Source organism: Epinephelus lanceolatus, chromosome 14 (assembly GCF_041903045.1).
Source record: "Epinephelus lanceolatus isolate andai-2023 chromosome 14, ASM4190304v1, whole genome shotgun sequence".
Lineage (NCBI taxonomy): Eukaryota > Metazoa > Chordata > Actinopteri > Perciformes > Serranidae > Epinephelus > Epinephelus lanceolatus.
Genome location: NC_135747.1, coordinates 21,944,151 through 21,968,824, shown reverse-complemented (window position 1 = coordinate 21,968,824; position 24,674 = coordinate 21,944,151). Strand labels below are relative to the sequence as shown.

The 24,674-nt window shown below is 41.4% G+C and overlaps 1 protein-coding gene across 6 annotated transcripts in view; it reads right to left on the bottom strand.

Moving 5' to 3' along the window:
- Positions 1-24,674, bottom strand: part of tanc1b (tetratricopeptide repeat, ankyrin repeat and coiled-coil containing 1b) — a 137,625-nt gene that overhangs the window by 55,401 nt on the left and 57,550 nt on the right. For all 6 annotated transcript variants that reach the window (XM_078174484.1, XM_033617695.2, XM_033617694.2 and 3 more), the window contains 3 exons: positions 11,118-11,251; positions 8,657-8,846; positions 2,991-3,320 (listed from right to left, as the gene is read on the bottom strand). In XM_078174484.1, the coding sequence (XP_078030610.1) occupies positions 2,991-3,320; positions 8,657-8,846; positions 11,118-11,251 (654 nt within the window). The remainder of the gene's footprint in view (positions 1-2,990; positions 3,321-8,656; positions 8,847-11,117; positions 11,252-24,674) is intronic.

Sequence of the window (24,674 nt, the reverse complement as noted above, 5' to 3'; positions counted from 1 at the left end):
AAAAGAGAGATTTCTTCCTTTCTGCTTCATACCACTTCACTGTAACAGTCTAGTATAAGGTCTACATCACTGCCCACTCCACACAAATCCTCCTGTGGAACTCATCCTCCATCTTACTCTCACTTGTCAACAAGACCCTGAGATACTTGACCTCATTTGGAACAGAAGTCGCTCCTAACCCAAAGGGAGCAATCCAACGTTTTCAAGCAAAGCGAAATGGTCTCAGACCTCGAACTGCTGACTCTCATCCCAAGAGTATGGACTGCAAGTTTACTGAATAAAAAGAATATGGAATAAAAAAATAATGGTTTTCAACCCGAGCAATTTTTAGGGGGGGGGGGGGGGTCATTTATCTGCTATGATCTGAAGTATTGCTCGCTCCCTGTCCACAGCAGACACCTCGTTATCCAATGTGCTGGCATACAGAACCACACAACTGAAAACAGTCACCAAGGTTTTTGCACACACACAATGCGCTAATGATGCATACATATTTCTTCCTTTTGTACAACGGTATCTCATCCATTTACTTCTCTCTGCTTCGGGATTTGCTTGTTTAGAATCATTGATCTTTTTATTGAATATAATTTCATTTCGGACCAACTGAAAAGACGTATTGTCCTTGGCACAACGTGACACTGACATAAATTGGTCTGGGCCATAAATGAAGTTGTCTCACCATGTCCTTGATGTCCTCTCTCAGGGCTTTGCCACACAGCGTAAAATCTGAGGTGTGAATTCTGCAGGACCCTAGAGGGCAACGCTGCATAACTATGACATCAGCCAATAAACTCCTGGAGCACACGGGGAGACGAGGCGACTGGCACTCACACGCAATGCAACACACATAAACAGTCAAATATTTCCTGCTCTGTTGGCTTTATGAGTCGGTGTGTGTCTGCACCGTTGAGGTTTATGTCAGCAGCAAAATAATGATGAGATGTAAAAGGGTATGGCCTCATCGAACAATCAAATGGCCACTGAACAGCACAGTGCCGTGTATCACTTTGTGTTTACACGGGCAAAGAAATAGAAACATTATCAAAGTCATGTGCAAAAGCAGTGCACAGTATGTGAAATCCAAACATAAGCTATGACATGTCATCTATGTCTGACAGCAGGTTATGCATCAACCATGTATAATTTATCCTGCTTCCATCTCTTAAACCTACTCCATCATATTCTCTTCATAATGTACCCAGCAAGGACAGTATTAACAAACCAAATAACTCTACCTTCGGTGGATAAATGGGCTACTTGTTGCAAATTGTCAAGGCGTTGAGATGAACATGGCACCTTTACATTACATTAGATTCATTTGGCACATATTTTTGTCCAAGGCGACTCACAATAAGTGCATTCAAACTCAATAGAAACCTGAGCTAGATGTCATCAAATAGAAGAAAAACACACTGTAGAAGTAGCAGACACGACTGAAAAGCTACTGTATTTCATCAAGGTCAAACCCAAGGGAGGCATATTTTACAGCAATAAAGCATTTGATCTTGAATACATTGGCAGCTGTGGTATCCAGGTGAAATGGGTAAAACTCTTTTCACCCTGTCTGCTCCTTAGCAACAAAATCTGACCATAATCTCCCAGCTAAACACAAATACTCACATGCTGAGCGATTTACTGCGCTGTCTGATCTCAGTCTGAATTCTAGTGTTTTATTTGTTGTCTCAGTCTAAAAGTTTTTTTTTTTTTTTACCTATCAGTATCTTGGCTACTGGTCTGACCTGAGTACACTTACATTTATATGCTTCTTTCCCCAATTCTGCACAGCCTGCCCTTGCCTTTGCAATTTCCTGTGATTTCGCCTCACCAATGAAGTTGTCTACTTGTACAATGCCATGTGACAAAGTTCATCTGCTCTTCAAACGGTGTTACCCTCACCTCGGTACAATCTTCATCTTCCCTAAAATAGAGTTACACACAACTCGCGCTGACACAGCTGTGACAAGCAAACATTTAACTCATCTTTATACTGCTGTCATTTCTAGTGTCTACAGTCAAGTCAAGCACGTGCAGCATGTTCCCCTGGGTATGGAGTATAAACAGCATGTGATTGTAGGTAGAGCTGCAGACTACACTGCTTGTGATTTCACAGTTTACTTACACATTCAAATCCAACAACTGTCTTTAGTTAATCCTAAGGGGGGAACAGAGCTGAAAATGATGTTCTCAAATACTCGTTCATCCATGGCATTCAGTGAAGGCTTGGTTTTTGTTGGTCTTTGCATCAACTTCTCAACTCGGCTATGGACTCTAGTTTTAAAGGAAGATGTAAAACTTTCGGCTGCGTGAGTTACAACAACAGGGCCAAGGTCAAAGGCAGCAACAGCAAAAACAGAGGCAGGCAGTGTGATCTGGGAATGGAAAAGGGGGGAAAGACAGAGGGGGAAAAGGGGGCTGCGAAGGGATATCAACAACTGTGACAGCTGTGTGGATATGGCGAGCCGAGCCATAACAGGGAGTTTCCAGGGCAGGAATGCAGAACAGATCAGCCAGACAGTGGTTTGCGTTTAGGTCTGACATGGCAGGCAGGGCTGAGGCACAGCATACAACAGCTGCCTAATCCCAAACTGCTGCCTTGATACCCTGATCGTCGTTGAAAAGCACAACCTGGCTTCTGAAAAACAGCTCGTTCCCTTTATGTCTACACATGCTTTTTTCCTGTCTGTGTCTGTCACTTGCTTGTACTAGAATTGTCACCAAATTTGTCAGCCTCAGGCACCGGTCATATCATAGCGTCACAATCTTGAACTGACTGGCAATGTAATGCAGTGAGACACCCGAGCGCAGAGTCGGAGTTTTACTTTCAGCATAACAAAGGTTACTAGGCGACAAGAAGAAAGTTGAGGAAAATGTTTCATGTAACGCTAAATGTATGCACACAGTCAATGAGGAAGGGTATACAGACGCATGCCTTTCCCTCCTCATCACAGAAGACATCCAGATGTCAAGGGCTCAGAAAAAAGGGCTCTTACCTGCAACAGAGTTCGGCCTCGGCATCATGAGAGAAGAAGATGATGTCTGTGAAGGGTATGGAATGGGTCCTTCGGGTGAGTGACCTGGAGGCTGTGGGGCCCCTGCTGATGTGTTGGACTGCTGCTGCTGCTGCTGGTCCGTCCTGGATGGGGTGTCTGCTGGCGTTGCTGTGGCACTGTTGGAGTCTTCTTCGGCCACAGGAGAGCAGGTGTCAGCCCGCACACTCTGTGCCAGGCCATGGCGCCCACTGCCTCTCAGGCTGCCATCCTTACTCCACTCCAGGCTGGAGCCACTGCGGTCATCATTCTCCGAAGAACTAGTGATGGTGGCTGGGGGGAGATGAAAACAGAGAGGGAATTAGAGCGAGCGAGGGAGGTAAGACGCTCTTTGTGTGCCATGAACATTTATCTGTCTTCATCTTTAATGAGATACTGAGCTGTAATGGAACTTTTAACTTTGAATAACTCCCTGCTTTTCCTCATTGCCCTTATCAACACTGTTCACCACCTGATTTCATACTTACACAGACAGTCTGCTTGCACTAATGAAAACTGGAAAGACATGATGGCATGGTCTTGAATTCATTTCCTCAGCCCAGACTCTTCGAATGTCTTTTGTTGTTTTCACGGATCATCAGTTGAAGGATCCAATATAATACAGCATAAACACCAACTGGCTGCTGTGCTACGACACAAAACTCACACTTAAATATATGAAAATGTAACGTTGAAGAGCTAGTGTTTAAAACTGTCTTCAGTATTTTTGGGTTCAGACAGGTGTTTTGCTAACATGACAACAAATCCTTTAATCCTCCCTCAGGCCGACCCAGCCATCTATTACGGGCCTAAAAGATGAGTGAAGGGCCAAAGGTACACGGGCTGCAGCTGGATACAGAAACATCAGAACAGTCAGAGGACTGGGACTGACTGGCCAGCTGGCTGCGTTTGCATCACACACTCCTAATCTGGATTTCATAATGCAGAAGCACGTTGCATCATCACTAATATTAATATAACTAGTGTTAATTTTGGCAGTTATTTTTTTATTTAGTCTGGTCCTGTGTCAAATGTGCTTGCTAGTTTTTATCATATTCAGCCAACCTAAAGTTTTATTGACTATTTTAGTATAGTTTTAGTCAAATAAAATGGTCATAAAAATTAGCACTGAATACAACACATCCTGGCCCCTTTGACTCCTGTACTGTACCTTTGCAAATATGAAGTAATTCATGACAGAAGCATGCTCTAAGCATGGCATTAGCCATCATCACAGATTTTAGTAGTAGAAGAGATTACAGTGATTGCTTACTTGTTGAACTACAGCACCTGGCAATGAATACATCATTATTTATTCATTTAAGCATATAGTGGGTGTGTCATTTTAACATACGAAGAGCTGGTAATGGTCATTGCTGCAGGGCTGTTATAAGTCCTTCTGCAGGAACCTCATGTAGAAACTCCTCAGGGAGCTATTCTGTAAATGTTAAGACATTGCAAAATCTCCCCAATTCCACCAAGGAGCTTTTAACGCAGTACAAAGCCACATTAATGTGCTTTTGAAATCAGACTCAGAGTCAAACCTCAAAGAGCAGGCAACATTAATCACCAGCTGGAATCTGACTTGTGGACACAACATAGCTTTGTTCTCGTCCGTGCCTGCACAGTCTGATCAGGGCGGGTGGGTAGACCAACGTCACATCGTGTCTTTCTCTCACAAAATAAATTTCGATTTGACAAAAGCAAAGTAGCTTAACGGTAAGAGAGACCACAACACATGCAACATTACTGTTTGTCTCATCCTGGGTGGCAGCATGTCGATGCTTAATGCTGGAGGATACTATATCAGAGCTTCCATAAATTATTTAGCAGCTAGCTTTGATATTGCTCTGGGGGGACAGAATGACTGACTCATGGCAATCAGTTACGTCAACCCTGCAGTAGTGGTAATCCAAACTGTTGTGTTGTATCTGGTGTTGGCATGCATTGCTATCTACTGCAGAACAATCATGTCAATCAGTTACCTAAACAGGCATAAAATGTGTAATAATCTAGTTAGTTCATGCGAGGATATTAACTTCCCCCAAAATCTCTCCTCAGAAATGATTTAAGTTCAACTGAGGATAACGGCAGGATCATACAGTTAGAACTTGCTATTGAATTCCCACTACAAAAATTCAAAAGCCATTTTCAGAATGAATCTCTAACATTTGTAAAGCCACCGGAAGGTTTGTGAGTAGGAACAGCAGATGGATTAATGTATCAATAGACTACGTCGTATTCCTGTCAGCTTGTGTAAATCCCCAGATGTCTTACAGGGCTATTACTAGAGATACAATACGACGTTAAACTGTGGCAACTGTCACCTCAATGCTCTCTTATACCAGAACGGCTCAATACATGCTGAAAACTGACACATGGTAGAGGATGAATACAACCTGACATAAATGCTATTCAGTTCCACAAAAAAATCCAAAAGCTTTAAGAAAATGATGAATGAGGGACATGACGCAGGTGAGACTTTCCTGGTCTAAATCATTAAGTGGTGGTGATACTCTCAGATTGCAAATTAGAAATAGAAGAGTTTCATGGGAAATACTGTAATATTTGATAAGAATATATAAAGTGTGTGCAGATAAATCTGTGCTGTCAGTTGTGCTGTGCAGCATAAATGCCAAAAAAAGATTACTAAGAGGTCAGCAGAGCATATGTCATTACCAATACATATACAGTACAGGCCAAAAGTTTGGACACACCTTCTCATTCAATGCGTTTTCACTATTTACATTGTAGATTCTCACTGAAGGCATCAAAACTATGAATGAACACATGTGGAGTTATGTACTTAACAAAAAAAGGTGAAATAACTGAAAACATGTTTTATATTCTAGTTTCTTCAAAATAGCCACCCTTTGCTCTGATTACTGCTTTGCACACTCTTGGCATTCTCTCCATGAGCTTCAAGAGGTAGTCACCTGAAATGGTTTCCACTTCACAGGTGTGCCTTATCAGGGTTAATTAGTGGAATTTCTTGCTTTATCAATGGGGTTGGGACCATCAGTTGTGTTGTGCAGAAGTCAGGTTAATACACAGCCGACAGCCCTATTGGACAACTGTTAAAATTCATATTATGGCAAGAACCAATCAGCTAACTAAAGAAAAACGAGTGGCCATCATTACTTTAAGAAATGAAGGTCAGTCAGTCCGGAAAAATTGCAAAAACTTTAAATGTGTCCCCAAGTGGAGTCGCAAAAACCATCAAGCGCTACAACGAAACTGGCACACATGAGGACCGACCCAGGAAAGGAAGACCAAGAGTCACCTCTGCTTCTGAGGATAAGTTCATCCGAGTCACCAGCCTCAGAAATCGCAAGTTAACAGCAGCTCAGATCAGAGACCAGATGAATGCCACACAGAGTTCTAGCAGCAGACCCATCTCTAGAACAACTGTTAAGAGGAGACTGCGCGAATCAGGCCTTCATGGTCAAATAGCTGCTAGGAAACCACTGCTAAGGAGAGGCAACAAGCAGAAGAGATTTGTTTGGGCCAAGAAACACAAGGAATGGACATTAGACCAGTGGAAATCTGTGCTTTGGTCTGATGAGTCCAAATTTGAGATCTTTGGTTCCAACCGCCGTGTCTTTGTGAGACGCAGAAAAGGTGAACGGATGGATTCCACATGCCTGGTTCCCACTGTGAAGCATGGAGGAGGAGGTGTGATGGTGTGGGGGTGTTTTGCTGGTGACACTGTTGGGGATTTATTCAAAATTGAAGGCACACTGAACCAGCATGGCTACCACAGCATCCTGCAGCGACATGCCATCCCATCTGGTTTGCGTTTAGTTGGACGATCATTTATTTTTCAACAGGACAATGACTCCAAACACACCTCCAGGCTGTGTAAGGGCTATTTGACCAAGAAGGAGAGTGATGGAGTGCTGCGGCAGATGACCTGGCCTCCACAGTCACCGGACCTGAACCCAATCGAGATGGTTTGGGGTGAGCTGGACCGCAGAGTGAAGGCAAAGGGGCCAACAAGTGCTAAACACCTCTGGGAACTCCTTCAAGACTGTTGGAAAACCATTTCAGGTGACTACCTCTTGAAGCTCATGGAGAGAATGCCAAGAGTGTGCAAAGCAGTAATCAGAGCAAAGGGTGGCTATTTTGAAGAAACTAGAATATAAAACATGTTTTCAGTTATTTCACCTTTTTTTGTTAAGTACATAACTCCACATGTGTTCATTCATAGTTTTGATGCCTTCAGTGAGAATCTACAATGTAAACAGTCATGAAAATAAAGAAAACGCATTGAATGAGAAGGTGTGTCCAAACTTTTGGCCTGTACTGTATATATATCTTTTTTTAATTTATCAAACCCAGCAACTGATGTAGCCACTGGTAAGCTGCCATTTTCTGTTATTACTCTGATATGGGCTACTCACGCTCCTAACTCTGCTATTGATTCCCTGTGCCTGGTTTCCCACTGGATCTGCAGCTGACTTGGCTCATCACTGGCATTCCTTGCATGGCTGCTGACTATTTTGGCAAAGGCACCACAGGTGGTTTTAACCAACAGTGAAGTCAGTTTGAGGTTATCTGACAGACATTCTATATCTTGCTTTATGTTATTTGGGTTCACACGTGAATGTCTGTTGAATGCTTTAGTTCTGTTTCATCGTTTCCAATTTAAAGGAACAGTTCACCCTAAAATTAAAAAAAAAAATGTTATTTTTCCTTACCTGTAGTGATGTTTATCAGTCTAGATTGTTTTGGCATGAGCTGCTAAATATGTTGGAGATATTGACCGTAGAGATGTCTGCATTCTCTCCAATATAATGGAACTAGATGGTACTCAGCTTATGGTACTCAAAGTGGCAAAAAAATACATAGAGTGTGCATTTACTGCACGCTTATCTATCACCACTGGGCTAACTAACATTACAAAACAGCCGAGGAGGACACCATTGAGATTTACATTTTGCGCTGTCACGAGCACAAGCCTCTCGTCTATGAGTTGATGCACCCTTCCTTCTGAGTGGTGATATAGTTGACAGGTGTAGTTTGGTAGAAAGAAAATAGTTCCTGCATCAAACTGCTCACAACAAGGTCTGTGGATTATCTTGACTAACTGGGTCATGATTTCTGGAAAGAGACATTGCTGTTGAGTATTTCAAATGTGTTTTTTTGGCACTTTGACAACGACAAGCCCAGTGCCATATAGTCAAAATATATTTGAGAGGAGGCAGACATCTTTACAACCGATATCTCCAACACTCAAAAGAATCCAGATTGACAGATAGCACTACAGATAAGAGGAAAACTTTTGTGTTTTTGATTTTGTGGCTAATTGTCCCTTTAAGATAACTGTCTTGAATACAAATAGCTAGCTACCTGTTTGTTTTGCTGCCATCTTGGCCCATTATTACATCAATCTGCACATTACCACAGTCAGTAGCGTAAAGTCTGTGGCAAGAATGTGACTGCGTCCACCACAAAACACAAAGAAAACAGGATTTGCTCGCAAAAAAAATTGCTATATAATGCTAAATATTAGTCAAAAACTCCACTAGGGTACCTCTAAGTAAGGACATGGGTGCGACTAGCTTCTGTTTTTCCTCCACCATACAGATTGCTATTCAGGTATGATGAAGGAAGTGGCTATTTCTCACCTATGATTCCACTGTCTTTGCTCTCAAGTGTGGAGCTGGGGCTTGTGATGGTCCCACAGGGGCTGGAGCGGCTGAGAGGTGGGCGGCTGGTCGTGCTGTTGAGTGTGGAACATGGGCTGTCAGTGCTGGGAGACGCCGTGCTGCTGGTCAGCGTAGAGCAGGGGCTGATACCCTGGCTAGTCACAGAGCACTGGGGGAAAGGAAAGGAAAGATCAGGGAAAGGGGTTAAGGTACACCAAGAATGTGCTCTACTAATCAAATATGTCAATGAAGTATGAAGTCAACCCAATATAAACTGTCAGCTGGCAACACGTTCACATTTTTTCAGCATGAGCGGCAATAACTACAACAAAAAATATTTTTCCGGCCTTATTTGGAGGGAGTACTGAGAAAACTGTAAAGAATGATTGGATCCAAGTTCATTGCCTATTTACCTGGATCATGTGAAAGCAATACAAACAATTCCCTTGCAAATAAACAAGGCTTTTACGTGTGAGCATGACACACAAGCCGAAGGGCATGAGTTCTGTAAAAGGAGCAAGGCTTGAAAATTACACACTCATATGTCTGGAAGAACCGAAATAAGCCTGAAGAGAATTTCACAAGGGAAAAAGTCCCTACTTTGTTGTGACACAATAGCTACCTTTCTCATGCACGCCACCAAGCCTGTCCGACAACCATACAGCAGCTGAATCTTTGTTTGAGCTAACTGACAACCGTAGAGATCCAAATTAAAGCTGGTTTGTCCTGTCTCCCCATCTTCCTTCAACTGTATTCTGATTGCACACAATATACTGTAGCTCAAGAAGGTCATTCTTGTCCTACTATTCCACAAACACAACCCCAGACATATAATGCACTAATTAAAAACCACCCTTATAAGCCCAGGTCAAATTAATTCAATCCTTATCCTCAATACACCAACTTTTCTGGAGATATTTTGTTGCCTGTGGAACTTTCACCCACAGTTGGCTTCTCAAGCACCATTTACTACAAGCCTGTGCATTGCCTCAAACAAAGTCCTCCAATTAAAATCTCAGCAAAACATCACAAAGTATTTCTAACATTATACCTAAACCCAAACATCCCCAACCTGTTATAAAGCCTCTTTCACTCACTGCATAATCTAAAATGTTTGAGGACCATTCTACAAACAACTACAGTACTTACTGTACATATGTTGTGATTTTAAATCAGTTTGTTAAACAATACAAATCTTTGTCCTGCTTAAAACATTACAGCAGTGTTTCTGCTGCAAACAATTCATTCTTCTTCAACCCGACTGATCTCCCAAAACAGTAAGACTCACCAGTGCTTAGCCAACTTGAGACAGGAGTGGGACTAACATGTCGATCAAGATATACTGACTGTTGCTGTTTAAATGTCTACATGTTTGTGCGGTGACATGCTGAGAGAATACAAACAGCCAAATAAGAGGGAAATTGCATGGCTTAAGGCGTCATTAGCAACTTGTGGAATGCTAATATTAACGACATATCATTTCCCATTTCTAAGTCCCACCTGTTTTTTTTTGTGACAGCATGCTGGTAGTTTTTGCCTGGTAATTTCCAGCCTAAGGCTGCACCCAGAGCTCTTGCCACCCAACAAATCACATTAAAAGCCAAACAGCTTACTGACATTTAATAATTTACTGTTGAGCAGAACTAAAAACAACATGCTGAGTTTAAGACATGTTGTAAAACAGCAGTATGGAGGAAAAGAGAATTGCTGGCAGATGACAATAATGTCCTCCCCAGCTGAGTTTTGAAAACACACACACCTACACACACACAAACAGGAGTTAAAACCATTACACTACACACATTTCAACTATTAAACATGATTCATAAAATACTTTCTAAGTCTCTTTCCTGTTCCCAGGATTGCCGGCTCAGTGTTAAAATGTGTCCGAGACACGAGATGAATGAGGGAAGCGTAGCGTGCTGGGCTCTGCTCTTTCGCACAGCCCCATCTTAATTAGTAGAGCCAAACAAACTGAGGCTCAGACCTAACATAACTCTATTTCTGGACCGGGGCTCAGACACTCTTGTTACATACTCAAGAGCCCCTGGAATAGCACTCAAGTTACTGGGAGACTCATACACCACACCAGAGAGAGAATAAAACCACATGCAGCCAATTTTAAATATGCATTTACTTTCTTTAGAACATTTTTAACTCAAATCTCAAACAAAACAGTTTGACAGTTACCGTTGTTTGTTGTGCCAAAAAAAAAAATATTCCCAGAGGTGCTGCTAAATCCCCATCCAAAGATAATGCACAGGGGGAAAAAATGAATCAAGCTGCAACAAAAAAAATCCATTCTTCTGTTACACTGTCACAACTCCCTCCTCTCATCCTTTCACTCTCTCCTCTATCTCTCTATCTGTGTGCTGCAGCAGTGGCAGCAGCTGCTATTGGAAGAGGGAGGGAGTTGTAGGGGAGGGAGAAAATGAAATACCTTCTTTTCATTCTTGTCGTCCATAGGTATGCGTGCCGTACCCGGGATCCCTTCTCCTAGTAAAAAGCCCAGCCTTGTCATCAGTTCCTGAGTGGCAGGGGAGGAGGAGCTTGGTTGTTTCTCTGCTTGCAGCTCTGGAGAAGAGAGGGAGAGAGAGAGGGAGAGATGTGCTCAACGTTAGCGGGCAGATTCCCTCTCTCCACTGGATGGCCCACACAGGGCCACTCTGCCTGCCCTGCCCTCCTCGTCTCTGCTCTGCTCTGAAATGCTATGCTGCACTCTCCAGCTGCTGCTGATGTGGTGCAGACCCAGAGAGGGGGAGGAAAGAAGAGCAAGGGAGTGAGGAAAAGAGAGAGGGAGTGAGGGAGTGTGGTGGGGGCTATGGCTTGTGTGTCTCTGTTCAAAAAGAGTCTGAATACATGTGAATGTCTAGCATTGTTAAGAAACCAGAGACTGTGTGTGTGTGTGTGTGTGTGTGTGTGTGTGTGTGTGTGTGTGTGTGTCCTGCAATGCCTCGAGTGCCAATTCCAGGGCTTTCTGGTTGTTTACAGCTCTCACTCATAGAGCCTCTGAATATCAATGAGTGGACATGGGCTTTCTCCAACACAGCTTAAACTGTCTGCGGTCTTCACTCTCAGAGCTTAATACTTGTTTAAAGAGCAATTTCAAGGTTGGGGTGCAATCAACAAGACAGTGACCACTCGCAATCTATTTTCTGTTTATATTTCTTTTTAGCATATATAAAAGCCCTCCCAAAAAAAACACACTAAAGCAACAGCATCTACATGTATTAAAACCAAAAAAGGTATTTTATCATCCATACATGTAACTGAAATGTGGGTATGGCAAATCAGATAAGGCATGACACCCCAGGTGAGAACATTGTTTTTTCAAGCAGTGGTCAATTTTGAGATCTACAGCTACTTTGCTTCCATAACATGTCTTCTTTCAGACTAGCAGGAAGAAAATGTCCAAAGTAAACATTCAGGTGCTTATTCTAGTTCAGATTTCTGTTCTGGAAATGTATGCAAGAAGTGCATACTGAATTTAATAATGCCTCAACTTGAAAAGTTTTATGGTTATATCTATTAGGTTTTACAGAGGGGTTTGTTCATAAATCAAATATCATAGCCTGATTTATAGAACACTTTATTCCTAAAAACAAGGCGAAAATGTATCTTTTTTTTTTATCACTGTTGACAGTATTTTTTGATTTATGGAGTGATAAAAAGAGAAATCCAAAATCTCCCCAGTAAAAACCTTTGACTTTAATATAGACAACAAAGTGAAACAAGAATTTTAAACCTGGCTTTACCCAGTATTTAAATTTTTGTGCTGGAAATATTGCTGGCATATTTAACTTGACAATGCGTCATTTGCATATTTAAACATAGAATCTCAGAAAACTTGTAAATTAAAAAATGTATGTGTTACTGTCAGAAATCTACTGTGGAAGTTTCATGGTGTGGTATTTTACGTGATATTTTCCAACGAACCTGCATCTGAGACAGTTGGATGTGCGAATATCTCTCTTCAAACAAATTGGCATCTATAGTTAAGAACTGTACCCTATTCACCTGAGGTGTCTTGTCCCCTGAAGGAATATTCACCACATTCCCTCTGATTCTGACAGACAGGCAGGCAGACAGACAGACAGAAGGAGAGACTGAGAGAAAGAGAGGAGGGGTGGGCAGATGTCCAAGGTACAAAAGCTTATTATACAGCTCTCTGTCAGCACCTTTCCCTCCCCTCTCCTTCATTTTCTCCTTTACCCTCTTTCTTCCACAGTTATTAATAATGTTGGCAGTCAATCTGATTAAATACAAACAAGTCCAATGGTGCGATGTACTGCCAAGCCCCAGTGAAGTCAAAATCAAAGCCACCAGATACACACACACATTTACATCTTTGGCATGGAAATGCCCATATGCAGATTATGTGTTCTCCTTTATTGTGAATACAGAGAAACCATCAAAAAGGCTACTCTCCATCCCTCCATGAGTTACCATGTACTCCATCACAAAATAGGCCATGTTCCTGCCCTTTAACATGTTTCTCTTTACACGTTTGATTGGCTTCATGGTGCAAGTCACTGGGCTTACTTACTCCCACTTTGAAGAGAGCAGAGAATGCACAAAAAAGACTGGTCTCCTATGCCTGTATCTTATTTTAAGCGCAAGCACTGTAGTCCTGAAATCTGAAGGTATAGAGACAGAGTGCATTTAAGTCCTGCCCCCCACCAGATGGGAAAACAATTCATCACTGTACTTGACTTTGTATTGCGTGAAGGTGCCTCCTTGTCATTTATATCTGCTAGCAAACAACATAAAAATGCCTAAAAGCTGCTTTGTGATGGGATGCACTACCAATAGGGTAAACAATCCATAACTACACTTTTACAAGCTGCCGAACCGAAAACAAAGAGCTTTTAAGCAATAAGGCAGGAGGCACCAGCAGAAGATATGGGAAAACTTTGGGTTTCTACCATTCAGTCTGCCTACATGCATCAAGCATTTTGCTAAGTTGGTGTGACAAACTGTAGAGGTTGAAGCTATCTAAGTTATGTAATGCCTGGTTTTAATCTTGATTAGGTTAAATAATGATCAAACAGTTTTGAGTACTGACATATTTTCCTTTTGGCCATTCAGTGGGATAATTTCTCCAAGATAAGCCAGGTAAAGAGAAGAGACTCTACCTCTGTGGTAGACATAAGGTGCTAAATAATCCTTTGACATGCTGATCTCTAATGTTTTTAGCTAGGTGCTGCCATTTTGTAAGCATTTTAGCCCTTGGTTGCATATTGTTGCGGCAGGTTTTCCTCTGGCGGGCCTGGTTTTCAGAGTATGATGCATCACACTTTGTCTCTATAGAGCATCCTACTAGACGCCACTATATGAAAGTGTCTCCACCTACCCCATAACACTTCAGTAAGTTTACACATTAACTCCTAATACGGGATGTGTCTGTCATTTTACTGTACATAATATATAATAATACTATACATATAAGAAGTTTAATATTTTATATATTTAAAATGTATACACTTAAGTGGGCTTCAACTAGAAATCTTAAAATAAGGATTGCTGAACATACAAGTGCCATCTGGAAGTCCAATGCAGACTGTTCATTTCAGGGAAATTAAGCACAACATGTACAATGAAGTTGTCACGTCCTCTTTGGTTGGCAGAAAAAAAAAACTAAATGTAAACTGAATTGAAATAAATACACTTAAACACTTATAATATTGGACAATTAGCCTATATTTGGCCTAACTCATCAATTCTGGATCCTGAGGGCAGCCATGTTGGTCTATCGTCTCTACATATTCTACTGTGAAACATCCCAGAATCCATGTTTGTGTTTTCCTCCTGAAATTGCTCTGTGCTTTCTGTTTATATCTGTAATTGCTGTGTTCTGTAATTTGGTACAGCATGTTTGGCTACTGCTGTGTTCTAAATGTAATTAATGCAGGTCCTTGTAGAATTTGGGGGAGACTCAATTAGATCTTGTCAGATTGGAAGTATTGGAGCTGCGTGATCTTCTTCAGCTCTCCCTCTGAGGCATTTTTGTTTCCTAGTATTTATATATTTCACAGTCAAAACATAAATGATATGTGCGGTAGTGAAATGAGGGGGCAGAAACTCTCAATGTGCAGTCCTTGGAATAATTAAATTCCTATCTCGGTAACAGGTTCTTAACCCAGTAGAGTACTGTGAATGTGATCTAAATAAGCTACAACAATGTGTGATATTCATGTTCCTTCTATTATCTTCTATAATCAGTAATGTAGATTTGTGTGATTTAAGGGGATGAAATAGACAGTTTTTGCTTCATGACTATTTTTTTTCCTCAGCTGCAGTTTGTTGAGTTTGAGATGCCCAGTGGAGAAACTGAGTCAATTAGTTTGTGGTTGGATCAATCAGAGCTAATCATATCAGGTCAGTTGGATTAGAGAAGCAGCTGCTGCAAAAGCAAGTAAAAGCAAACTTTTAGACCAAGCACTGGACTGCAGGGTGCATGGTTTCCATGGCAACACAGCTGGTTTAATTTAAAGTAGCTTGGAAAAATAATGCACAACACTAAAATGAGAGCGCTGTTGTTATAAGAAAGTTTTCAATTTCTACATGAATTAATGAAAGGTTAAGTTTCACTTTTACTGCACATGGCATTCTGCTGTTCTGTCTGTCTGTCCTGACAGTAGGTGCTGCGCTCCGAGAGTGTGGTGCTCCGAATAACAGAACGGTATATATATTTCAACAGTGCTCCTAATGAACGGTCCAGCTCCAAAAATAGAGAACCTATATGTGGCCGAAAATACTGATATCCTGGCGGGCTGCCACAAATAAATAAATAAATGTGTGGGAAACCCTGGAAGAATGATGGTTGTAGAGCTGGTGCACAGAAATCAAAGCCAACATGAACCTCAAGTCCTAACACCCAACTCCCCCTCATGACTGTTGAGAGGAGTAGTACCCTTCTAAATAATGTATATATAATTATATACAGTAGTATACACAGTAGGAAATCTGTTCCTCCACTGATTTGGTGGTCTTGCAAGTTGTCCATAAGGAGTTCTTCTCTGTAGCATTGATCCAAATGCATCCACTTGTCAGAGGAAGTTATACTGCAACAATAATGAAGGAACATTATAGGTCAACAGTCTGGTAAGGAAAGTATGCAATGTCAAACCAGGCACCAGTGGCAGCAGTAAGGGCAATATGACAGAGGTGTAAAAAGAAAGTCATAATATCACATCTTGGATTTTACTTTGCCCTATTCAGTACAATGATTTCACTGGCACAGCATATTTTCAAGTTGTAAGTCATATCACTCTGCTTTGCTGTAACAAGAACATCTGCTTTCATAACAGGAGCTTTTATTATCAAGAATCATTTGAGCACTGACTAGCGTGAATGGTTAGCCAAAATCACATGAATGCAGATAAAATCTTTGCCACACACGAGGCGCTGCTGTGGTCAAAAACAGGATCAGTTGAAAATACGGTCCACCCTACAGCTTACTCTGCAGCACCCTGCACACTACTTCTCCCTCTGAATAAAACAACAAAAACAATAGATCAGTGTTCCTGTAAGCTTCCTTCTGCAGTGATCCTAATACTACCAGTTTCAACATCTGCATTGGCTGTCTTCTCTTTGGAAAGTAGCTGGGGGTTTTTTTAATGGAAAGACAAAGCATGTCTAATCAAGCAGATTGCAGAAGTGGCGAGAACTAATTCACCACTAATTTAAGGACACCAAAGGTTCTTGAATATCCTTGAAAACTTATGCTGGTCATGATCAAAATGCACACAACTGGTCTACTACAACTGCAAGAGCAATTTTGTAAAGTAAGAATAACCCATGCCAGCAATTCATCAAAGAATTCTATACAAAACAGAGCCATTATGGCTTGGCACATATTGGTCATGTGCCTACGTCCTTCAGCAAGAAGAAAATGTGTTAGACAAGATACTCTAATTGTAGGTAATGTCACACAAGCACATATCTCTGAGTTAAGACTGCACATTTATGTTAACCCTTTGACTCATCTGCTCACTGGGTTGCCATGGTTTCTGATGTCAGTATACTTTAGGTCTGTTGCACCTCCTCTAAGAAAAGCACTTGCCTTCAATATTGAGAAATTGAAATACCGTCCTGGAAAAAAAACAGCAATAATCAAATAGGCCTAAAGGTTTCACGCTGACTAAATTGAAGCTTCTGTCTATGTAGCACTGAATGCTGACTAATACACATGCTTCTATGCTTGGATTTTTTTCTCCACTGTGAATACTGTGCAGTAAAAAAGACCATACATTGAATCACTTCTTTATAGGGAATGTCACCCTGCTCATGTAAATGCTTGAGAGGAACCTTTTAAGACCGCTGGTGTAAAAACAATGCTGAGGCCCGAATGCCAACAGCAATTTTATAGATTCAGGGTCACTGGATTATAGCACACATCTTGTTAAGTCTTTGCAGAGTGCTATAATAATTCAACTGCCATTTCACACCCACCTCAACATGCACAAATCTTAAAAGGTATACTATGCCTCTGCCTGTATTTTCCTCGTTTTGCTATGTTCAACGTTTATGAATGTGCAGCCCCCAGCCAACAACAGTTCACAAGTGAGGTCAGGGCTTTATTTAAAAGGTAGTGACCAGGTGCCAGGCTGTAAGCACTAAACATTAGGGATGCACAATATTGGATTTTTTGCCAATATCCAATATGCTGATATGTAACAACTCATTTGACTGATAACCAATACTAATATCAATATATATCCACTTTTTTCCCTACCTAATTTTACTTACCATCAAGTGTCTTCTGTAGTAGATTAACATCATATTATGCAAGCATACTCTTATTGTGATGGTCCACTAGCAGATGGAGACATGAAATACAACATTTTCCAATTTATGTAATATTTATTCATTGTGCGACTTCAGGCAAAGCATGTTGGCCAATCCTGATAGTTCATTTTAAAGCTGACACTGGCCGATACCAATGTTAGCAGCATGTTGGCCAATTAAGATACTTCATTTTAAAGCAAATTTGGCCGATACCGTTGACATGCCGATATTATCGTGCATCCCTACTAAACATCTAAAGGCCAATTTCCACCAGATGCGTGTTGGTTGCGTCTCCGCTCCGGCACGGCAGCGGAGCCAACAGAATTCCATTCTAGTCAATGTGTGTGTTTCCACCGGCTGCGGCTGTGCTGCGTTCCGGCTCCGTCTCAGCTCCGGCACTCCGGTGCCCTCCGGAACAGATACGCAGGACTTCTATTTTTGCCGGACGCTGGAGCACAACGCAGCAATTCAGCACAGAGCAGATCGTGCGGGGCAGGAAGTCGTGCACAGAAACACGATAAAACATCCGGTTAATTTTCAAAATAAAATACACAGTGTTCACGGCGGATCATATTTCCCTGCACTACACCTTGAAAACTACATAATGGGGAGAGGCAGGCCTGAAGTCAACAGGTCAGAGGTTTTCAGACGTCATTTCACCCCGTGAACACCATGGACGAGGAGATATTAATCATGGCAGTGCACCAAGATGTCTTCCGGCGGAGCTGCACCACACCGCACAGCAAACGCAGCCGGTGGGTATTGACGGACGGCGGAGCACGCAGCGGATAACCAGCGCTGCCGTTCCGCAACGGACACGCATCCAGTGGAAATTCGGCTAACACCCCCAGCAAATGTAGCAAGGCGAAATGCCAAACAAAAAGGCTAGTTCTAATATGAGAGTAAATCTAGGCTTGGCTTTCACTTTTACCGCCAAGCACTGAAAGAGAGGATGTGGATAAAGAGTGACGACGAGTTGGTCTGTTTCCATTGTGTGGGTATTTGCCGGTGATTAACTTAGTTAGCTTGCTAAAGTATTTGCTTTTCCATTACAACTTTTTGGGGGTTTGGCTTTGGCAATGCTTTTAACCTTAATCATTCAGTGCTGTGCTTCTCTTGCATTGCCCTACTTCGGCATCTTTTTTTAGATTTTCTGTCATCAAGGGTTAAGAACTCATGAGCTACTCTAATCTAAATCAATTTGATGTTACATCATAAGGTGACAGGGTACTAAAACCGAGATTCACGTTGAGAATTAACATAAGCTTGTTAAATCCAGTGCTGGTTGTGGGTCAATAGTAATTTGAAGCAACACATTGCATGCTTCATCAACTTTTAGTAGACGGCTACAGATAATGGGAACTGGTCCCAGGTTTTTAAAGGGGGCACCTTACACATCAAACATTTATGGCTACTGTACATTAACGGACGGTGACAGGTTGTTTTTTATTGGGAGAGTATGTCAAAGGCAAAGCGTGGCATGAAAGCATCAACATTATGGATCTGTGAAGACTAGACAGTAAACACGATGTAGAATCACACATTGTGAGACTAACATTCTTTCAGAGATTTTTATGGCCTCAAATTGTTGTTAAGGAAAAACATAAGCTGGAGCAATGTAGAAGAAGAAGAGAAAAATATGTGCAACATTGTTGAAACCTTTAGCTCACAGAAATGAATGCATGACAGCTGTATTTGTACCTGCTCTGGCTTTAGTGTAATACCATGTAGAAACGAGTCCAACTTGTTGATTGAGTGCTGCCTCACAGTTTTATGTTTATCACTGGTTCTTCAAAACCACTTAAACCCACCTGACTCTGAGGACCAATCAGCAGCTCTGGAACTGTGCTGGGGCACGTCAATAACAATATCTTAAGCCAGTGGTCCCTCTGCAAATCAATATACTGTACCAACAACACAAATTAGATCCACTGCAATTGCACCCACTGCCAGACACAAAACCTTCGCCTCGCACACAAATTTTCCACAGTGTTCTCTGTTTGTGCATTTATGAATAAAAACAAAGCATGTAAAGTACGGGGAGAAATCTGAGTTAAGCTTATGGATGTACTGTGGGTTTATGATTTACAATATTTTGGATTTAGCTTGTCAACTGCTTGTGAATGGATTTGGACAGTGTGACTCACTATTTGTTCTGTTTATCCACATGACACAGCAGGGCAATTGTCTAGTCTAGTACAGCTAAATGACTAACCATGGGACCAGTTTCTTTTAGAAGTGTCATCATTGCCTATTCATCACCCCTTACCATTTCACTGTCTGTTGACAGCCATGACAGCCAAATGCCTTAAAGTCATATAAATGACAGGCGGAAAAAAGACAGACCTGACTCATGTAAAGTAAATACTGATATCTGTAATTACTGTTTTACCTTTATTCCTAAAAGCTGCTCAAAACAACCTTAGTCTCATCTGTTGGACAGTCTTATCTTAAGTGTCTTACAGGGTGCCCAAGCTGTGACACTGAGGGAGGGACACATGCTGCTCTTTCACTTTCCAGCTAGATTTCTTCAACCTGGTTGTGCATCCAATTGGCAACCATTGAGTCACAGGATCTATCCCCTGACCCTCAGCCCACCACTGCTCCTACACTGATTTGAACGCATCAAAACCTTTATTAAGCAGCCATTGCCTTCAATTTGACACTGCAGATATCGATGTAATCATTCCTGCTGATGTAACTGTTTGGCTAGTCTCACCACTGTCACTGATGACAATACTACCATAGGTGCCGTTTACCAGATAGCTTTACAAGTCATTACAAGGACAAGGACAAAACAAGGATCATCTATGTAACAGAATTTGGGCTTGTTTTTTTTTTTTTTTTGGAAGTTGTATGTGTCTCTTCCTGTAAATACAGACAAGGAACGATAACTTGGATTGGATACCTTTTACATTTGAACCGTATTGATACTAGTTTCGGTACTTGGAATTCGGTACTCAACGGTACCTTCTCTTGGTACTTTTCCTTTTCTGTATTAACAGAAGTACAGTCAAGTAATTCTGTTCCTCTGCTCTTTTCTATTCATTACATCTGTGTCTGCGTGCTTTTGTGTGTATGTGTGTAGGCCCATGTGTGTCTGCTAATCTCTCTCACGCTCTATTTAGACATAACTGAAATACATGGAATAAATACGTATTTATAAAAAATAATCACAAACAGCAGTGATGCTATGTTATTTCTAAAATAAAATAGAAAAGAAAAAAAGCAAGATGTCAAAACTATTGCTGTGCAGCGATATCTTCAGCTGAAGCTGACAGAGCTCTGTGGCCAGCTTCCCAGCTCCTGGGCACTTCTACCTCCTTTCTGAACCTGTAAACTCCATTGAGCTCCATTGTCTCAGCCACAAAGCACCCCAACGCAAGAAAGCCAGCCACGGAGTTCTGTGGGCAGCCTCCCAGTTTTGGGGCGCTTCATGGTGCTTCTGCCTCCTGTCTGAACCCGTTGTTCTCACCTAGATGCAGTCTCAGGCACAGTAATTTGGCACAGATTGATTTAATGTGATACTCAGTAGTATCAACATAATTCGGACAGTAGCCTTAAAGTACCAAGTTTGGTACCCCACAATAACTTCAACTACCACCATATAATAAGATGACATGCTTTTAAACTGCTGGCCTTGTACACTTGAGAAAACTGAGCTCACATAATAGTGTAAATCATAATTCACACAACCATCCTTTTATATCCTATTATAGCAGATGTGTCCCTGGGTTATGTTTTCTGTTTCACAGTTTCCTCTGTCCAAGATACATAGTGAAACAGATGTCAACTTGGGGTCAAGAACCACATTGGTGTATCTCATGTTTAATTGATAACTTCATCATATAGGCTAATGGGCAAAGGACTTTCCAGTCCACACCAAATAAGAGAGAGAAAGAAAGAGTCAACACACAAAGACAGAGGTCAGTGTGGAGTTTATCAGTTGCTCAAGCTGTCACGCATTCCTGAAAAGGAAAGCATGAAAAGAGGGCTGCTATGGTTTCTTGATTTAAAATGCTATCAGCAGTGGAGCACTTTTGACTGCAAATGGTCTACCTGTCTCCCGAGATAACCTGACAGTGGGCTGAATACAAGCCAGACCTGCTGGTTTCCCTCGCAGTGTTAAGAGATTAGCTCTGCTCTTGTTTCATGTTAATGCTCATTGGCCCTTTCACCTGGGGCACAGCAGGTTAGTCACACACATGTAGCCACACAAACGTATACTGTAGACATACTGTACTGTAGACACACTGTATCTATGGGCATGAGTGTGGACTCTCTTTTCTCTCTAACTCCCTCACAAAGATAGGGGAGATTATATATTATACATTTGAATCTATATCTGTTTTTTGTACTTCTGCACCTTGTCCACCTGAAGTTCCCTACTCAGGATGACAAAGTTAACCTTGACCTTGAGATAATTCAGTGTCACCATAACTCAGTTTGTCTAGTAGGGAGCTGAATTTTGTACATATCAAGATTTCTTCAATAATCAAATTCCAATAATGTATTTATGGTCCAGTAATGTGTCACTGGAACAGGCACCATTACAAGTAAGCTCTCTAGACCTCTGCAACAATCCTCTGAAAATGACTTGTAGCCTGTTGCTGTGTCACCTATAGTGTGAATACAGCACAAGAATCCCAAAGATTATGTTGCCAGTCAAAACTATAGTGACAACAGATTTGTTATAATAGCTAAAAAGGCTCTAATGTGAGTTAAAATAAATTCTGTGCACGGTCACTGGATTAAAACACATTTTGTGCGGTCATCCCACAGCAACACATGTATACGGAAATTCAGATTCAATCATCATTTCTCATGCGCAAGGAAATGGAATTTGTAATAAATTCAAGCAAGCCCTTTCTGTTTTTTTATTTCATAAACTCTACAGTATCTTTGACTAATCTGACGGATAACAGCCCATTACACTAATACAGTCCTAATTGGAAGCCTGTGTGTGACTATGAAAACTCAGTTAATGAACAGTTGAGCAATAGCTAGGCTTTCTATATGCCATGGACAACACTTGGTCTGTTGTTGTCTATATTGGAAGTTATGGAGGTAATTGTCTCAATGAAAATTAGCTATGTGCAGTATCTGATTACTCCTCTATATCTTAAACTACTCCAATATGAAAAAAAAAAACAGGGATGTAGCTGGAACCACTTTTTGTTATTCCAGTAACTGTACAGCAAATGGAAGCAGAAAGAAAACAACATTATTATCTGCTGCCTGAGGAAGTTTATGAGCAGGTGTGAAATAGCAGCCGCTTGGTGCAGGGATAGAAGAATGAAGACGGAAGGAGGAGGAGCAGAAGAAGGATGGAGGAGGAGGGGAACACCACCAACAAACTGGCTCCACAGAGCTGTCTAGGCTCTCTCCCTGCCGAGAAAACAATCCAGCCTGTGCTCATTAGCAGCTGGAGTTTCATTACCACAACAGTGGAGCCTGTTTAATGAACCCTCGATGAGAACATGCATCCTGCTTCCCCATTTGAGTTCAGAGGTACGAGGTGACGTGCCCCCCGAAGCATGTTGAGCGCTCTTATTGCAAATTCCACTGTTGGAACCACAAATGTCCTTTGCTGCAAGCACAGATGGAGCATCCAATTGGGACATTACATCATACTGAGGTGAGACTGTTGATAATAAAGTATCTCCAAGTAAAATGAGGTGCGGAGGGTGTAGAAGGCAAGGGGATAGTAATCTCAGTTGTGACTGACATCTCAGCTTGAGTCTGGCTGTTATTATTGTTGCTCTAACAGTAGATACAGATGGCATTTCATTAACCATTTGACCAACAGAGCTAAAGCCTCTTCATGCAGCGAATCACCCCTGCAGGGCACAGCGGCTGTGCTGTAAGGATCCTCAAGAGATGAGCAGATACAGATTAATGAAGCTTCATTATTAAATAAAAAAAACAGATAAACAACAAAGTTTCAGTCCCTAGCAGCTGATTAAAAACGGAAATCAACAATGAAACCAATATGCCATGAAGAGAGAGGGATATGACTCACTCTGCTACATCCAAAAAGAAATCACAGCCCATTCATCTCTGCTGCCACAAAGTCACTGCTTGCCTATATCATCATTAGTTCTATAAACTGGTAACAATGAGTCTTGATTATAGAATTGGGCTTGAGTCTTTATAAATAGTGGAAAATACAGCCAGTTTGTAAAACTGCTTTATGTGTGACTGAAGCAGCACATCTATTCTTCTTCTTTAGTGGAAAGTTTTTCTCACATCCTTCTGTCTCCATTTCCAAATTCAGTATTATTACAAGACATCAAGAATAATTGGACATTATCTGCATCATCTTATGAACGGCCAATTCAAAAATAGTGTAAAAAGAAGTCACCAGAGGCACCACGGTTTCCTATCTTTGTAAATCATTCCTACCAGGATGCCAGCTGTGGCTGTGAGAAATAACAATCATATTTAACTTCCTTAGCTGGTGCCATAATTTGGCAAACTAGTCACCTAACACAGCATTTACATTCGTGAGCAAGCAGCTTAGCTGGAGAGCTGTAACTTATCTTTGCTGCATGGCAGTGGTTGCTTCCTAACATTAGACATACTGGGCAGACCAGCTAGCACTGGCTGAATTCGAGTTGCTATAACCCTGACTAAAGGTCCATCTTAGGGTTACTGCTGCAAAACATATATAACAGAAACATAGCATGTGTGGATTCTGTCTTGTGGTGGATGCACGTCATTTGTTGGGGTTAGCAGGCTCCATTTTTAAGCTAACACTAGGTAGTATTGTACACTGTTGACACTGTAAGGGAGCTGAAGAGAGGCAAGGCACTCAAGAACACGCATTTACGTCACATTTTCCAGCAAAACTTGTCCGAGTCCTTTACATTAAAATCAGTCCACCGGCTGTTAAACACAACTGAGGAAGTCAAGGAAGGTCTTAGTTTTTAATTTACATAGCAACCCATTTGCCAATTGGCAATAAAGAGCAATTAATGCATGGAAAAAGTAACATAACGAACCTTTACAATTAATAGTAACAGTTCCATGAATGACACAAGGGATGACATGGTCTCCGAAAGGTGTTAACAAATGGGCAGTACACACTGTACAGGACATGGTCAAATCACTACCAGAACAGCTGCATTACAGAAGTGAAAGCAGTACCACTGTCAGATGTTTTGAGTGTCTTCAATTCACAGAATACTTAACAATATAAGTTGGG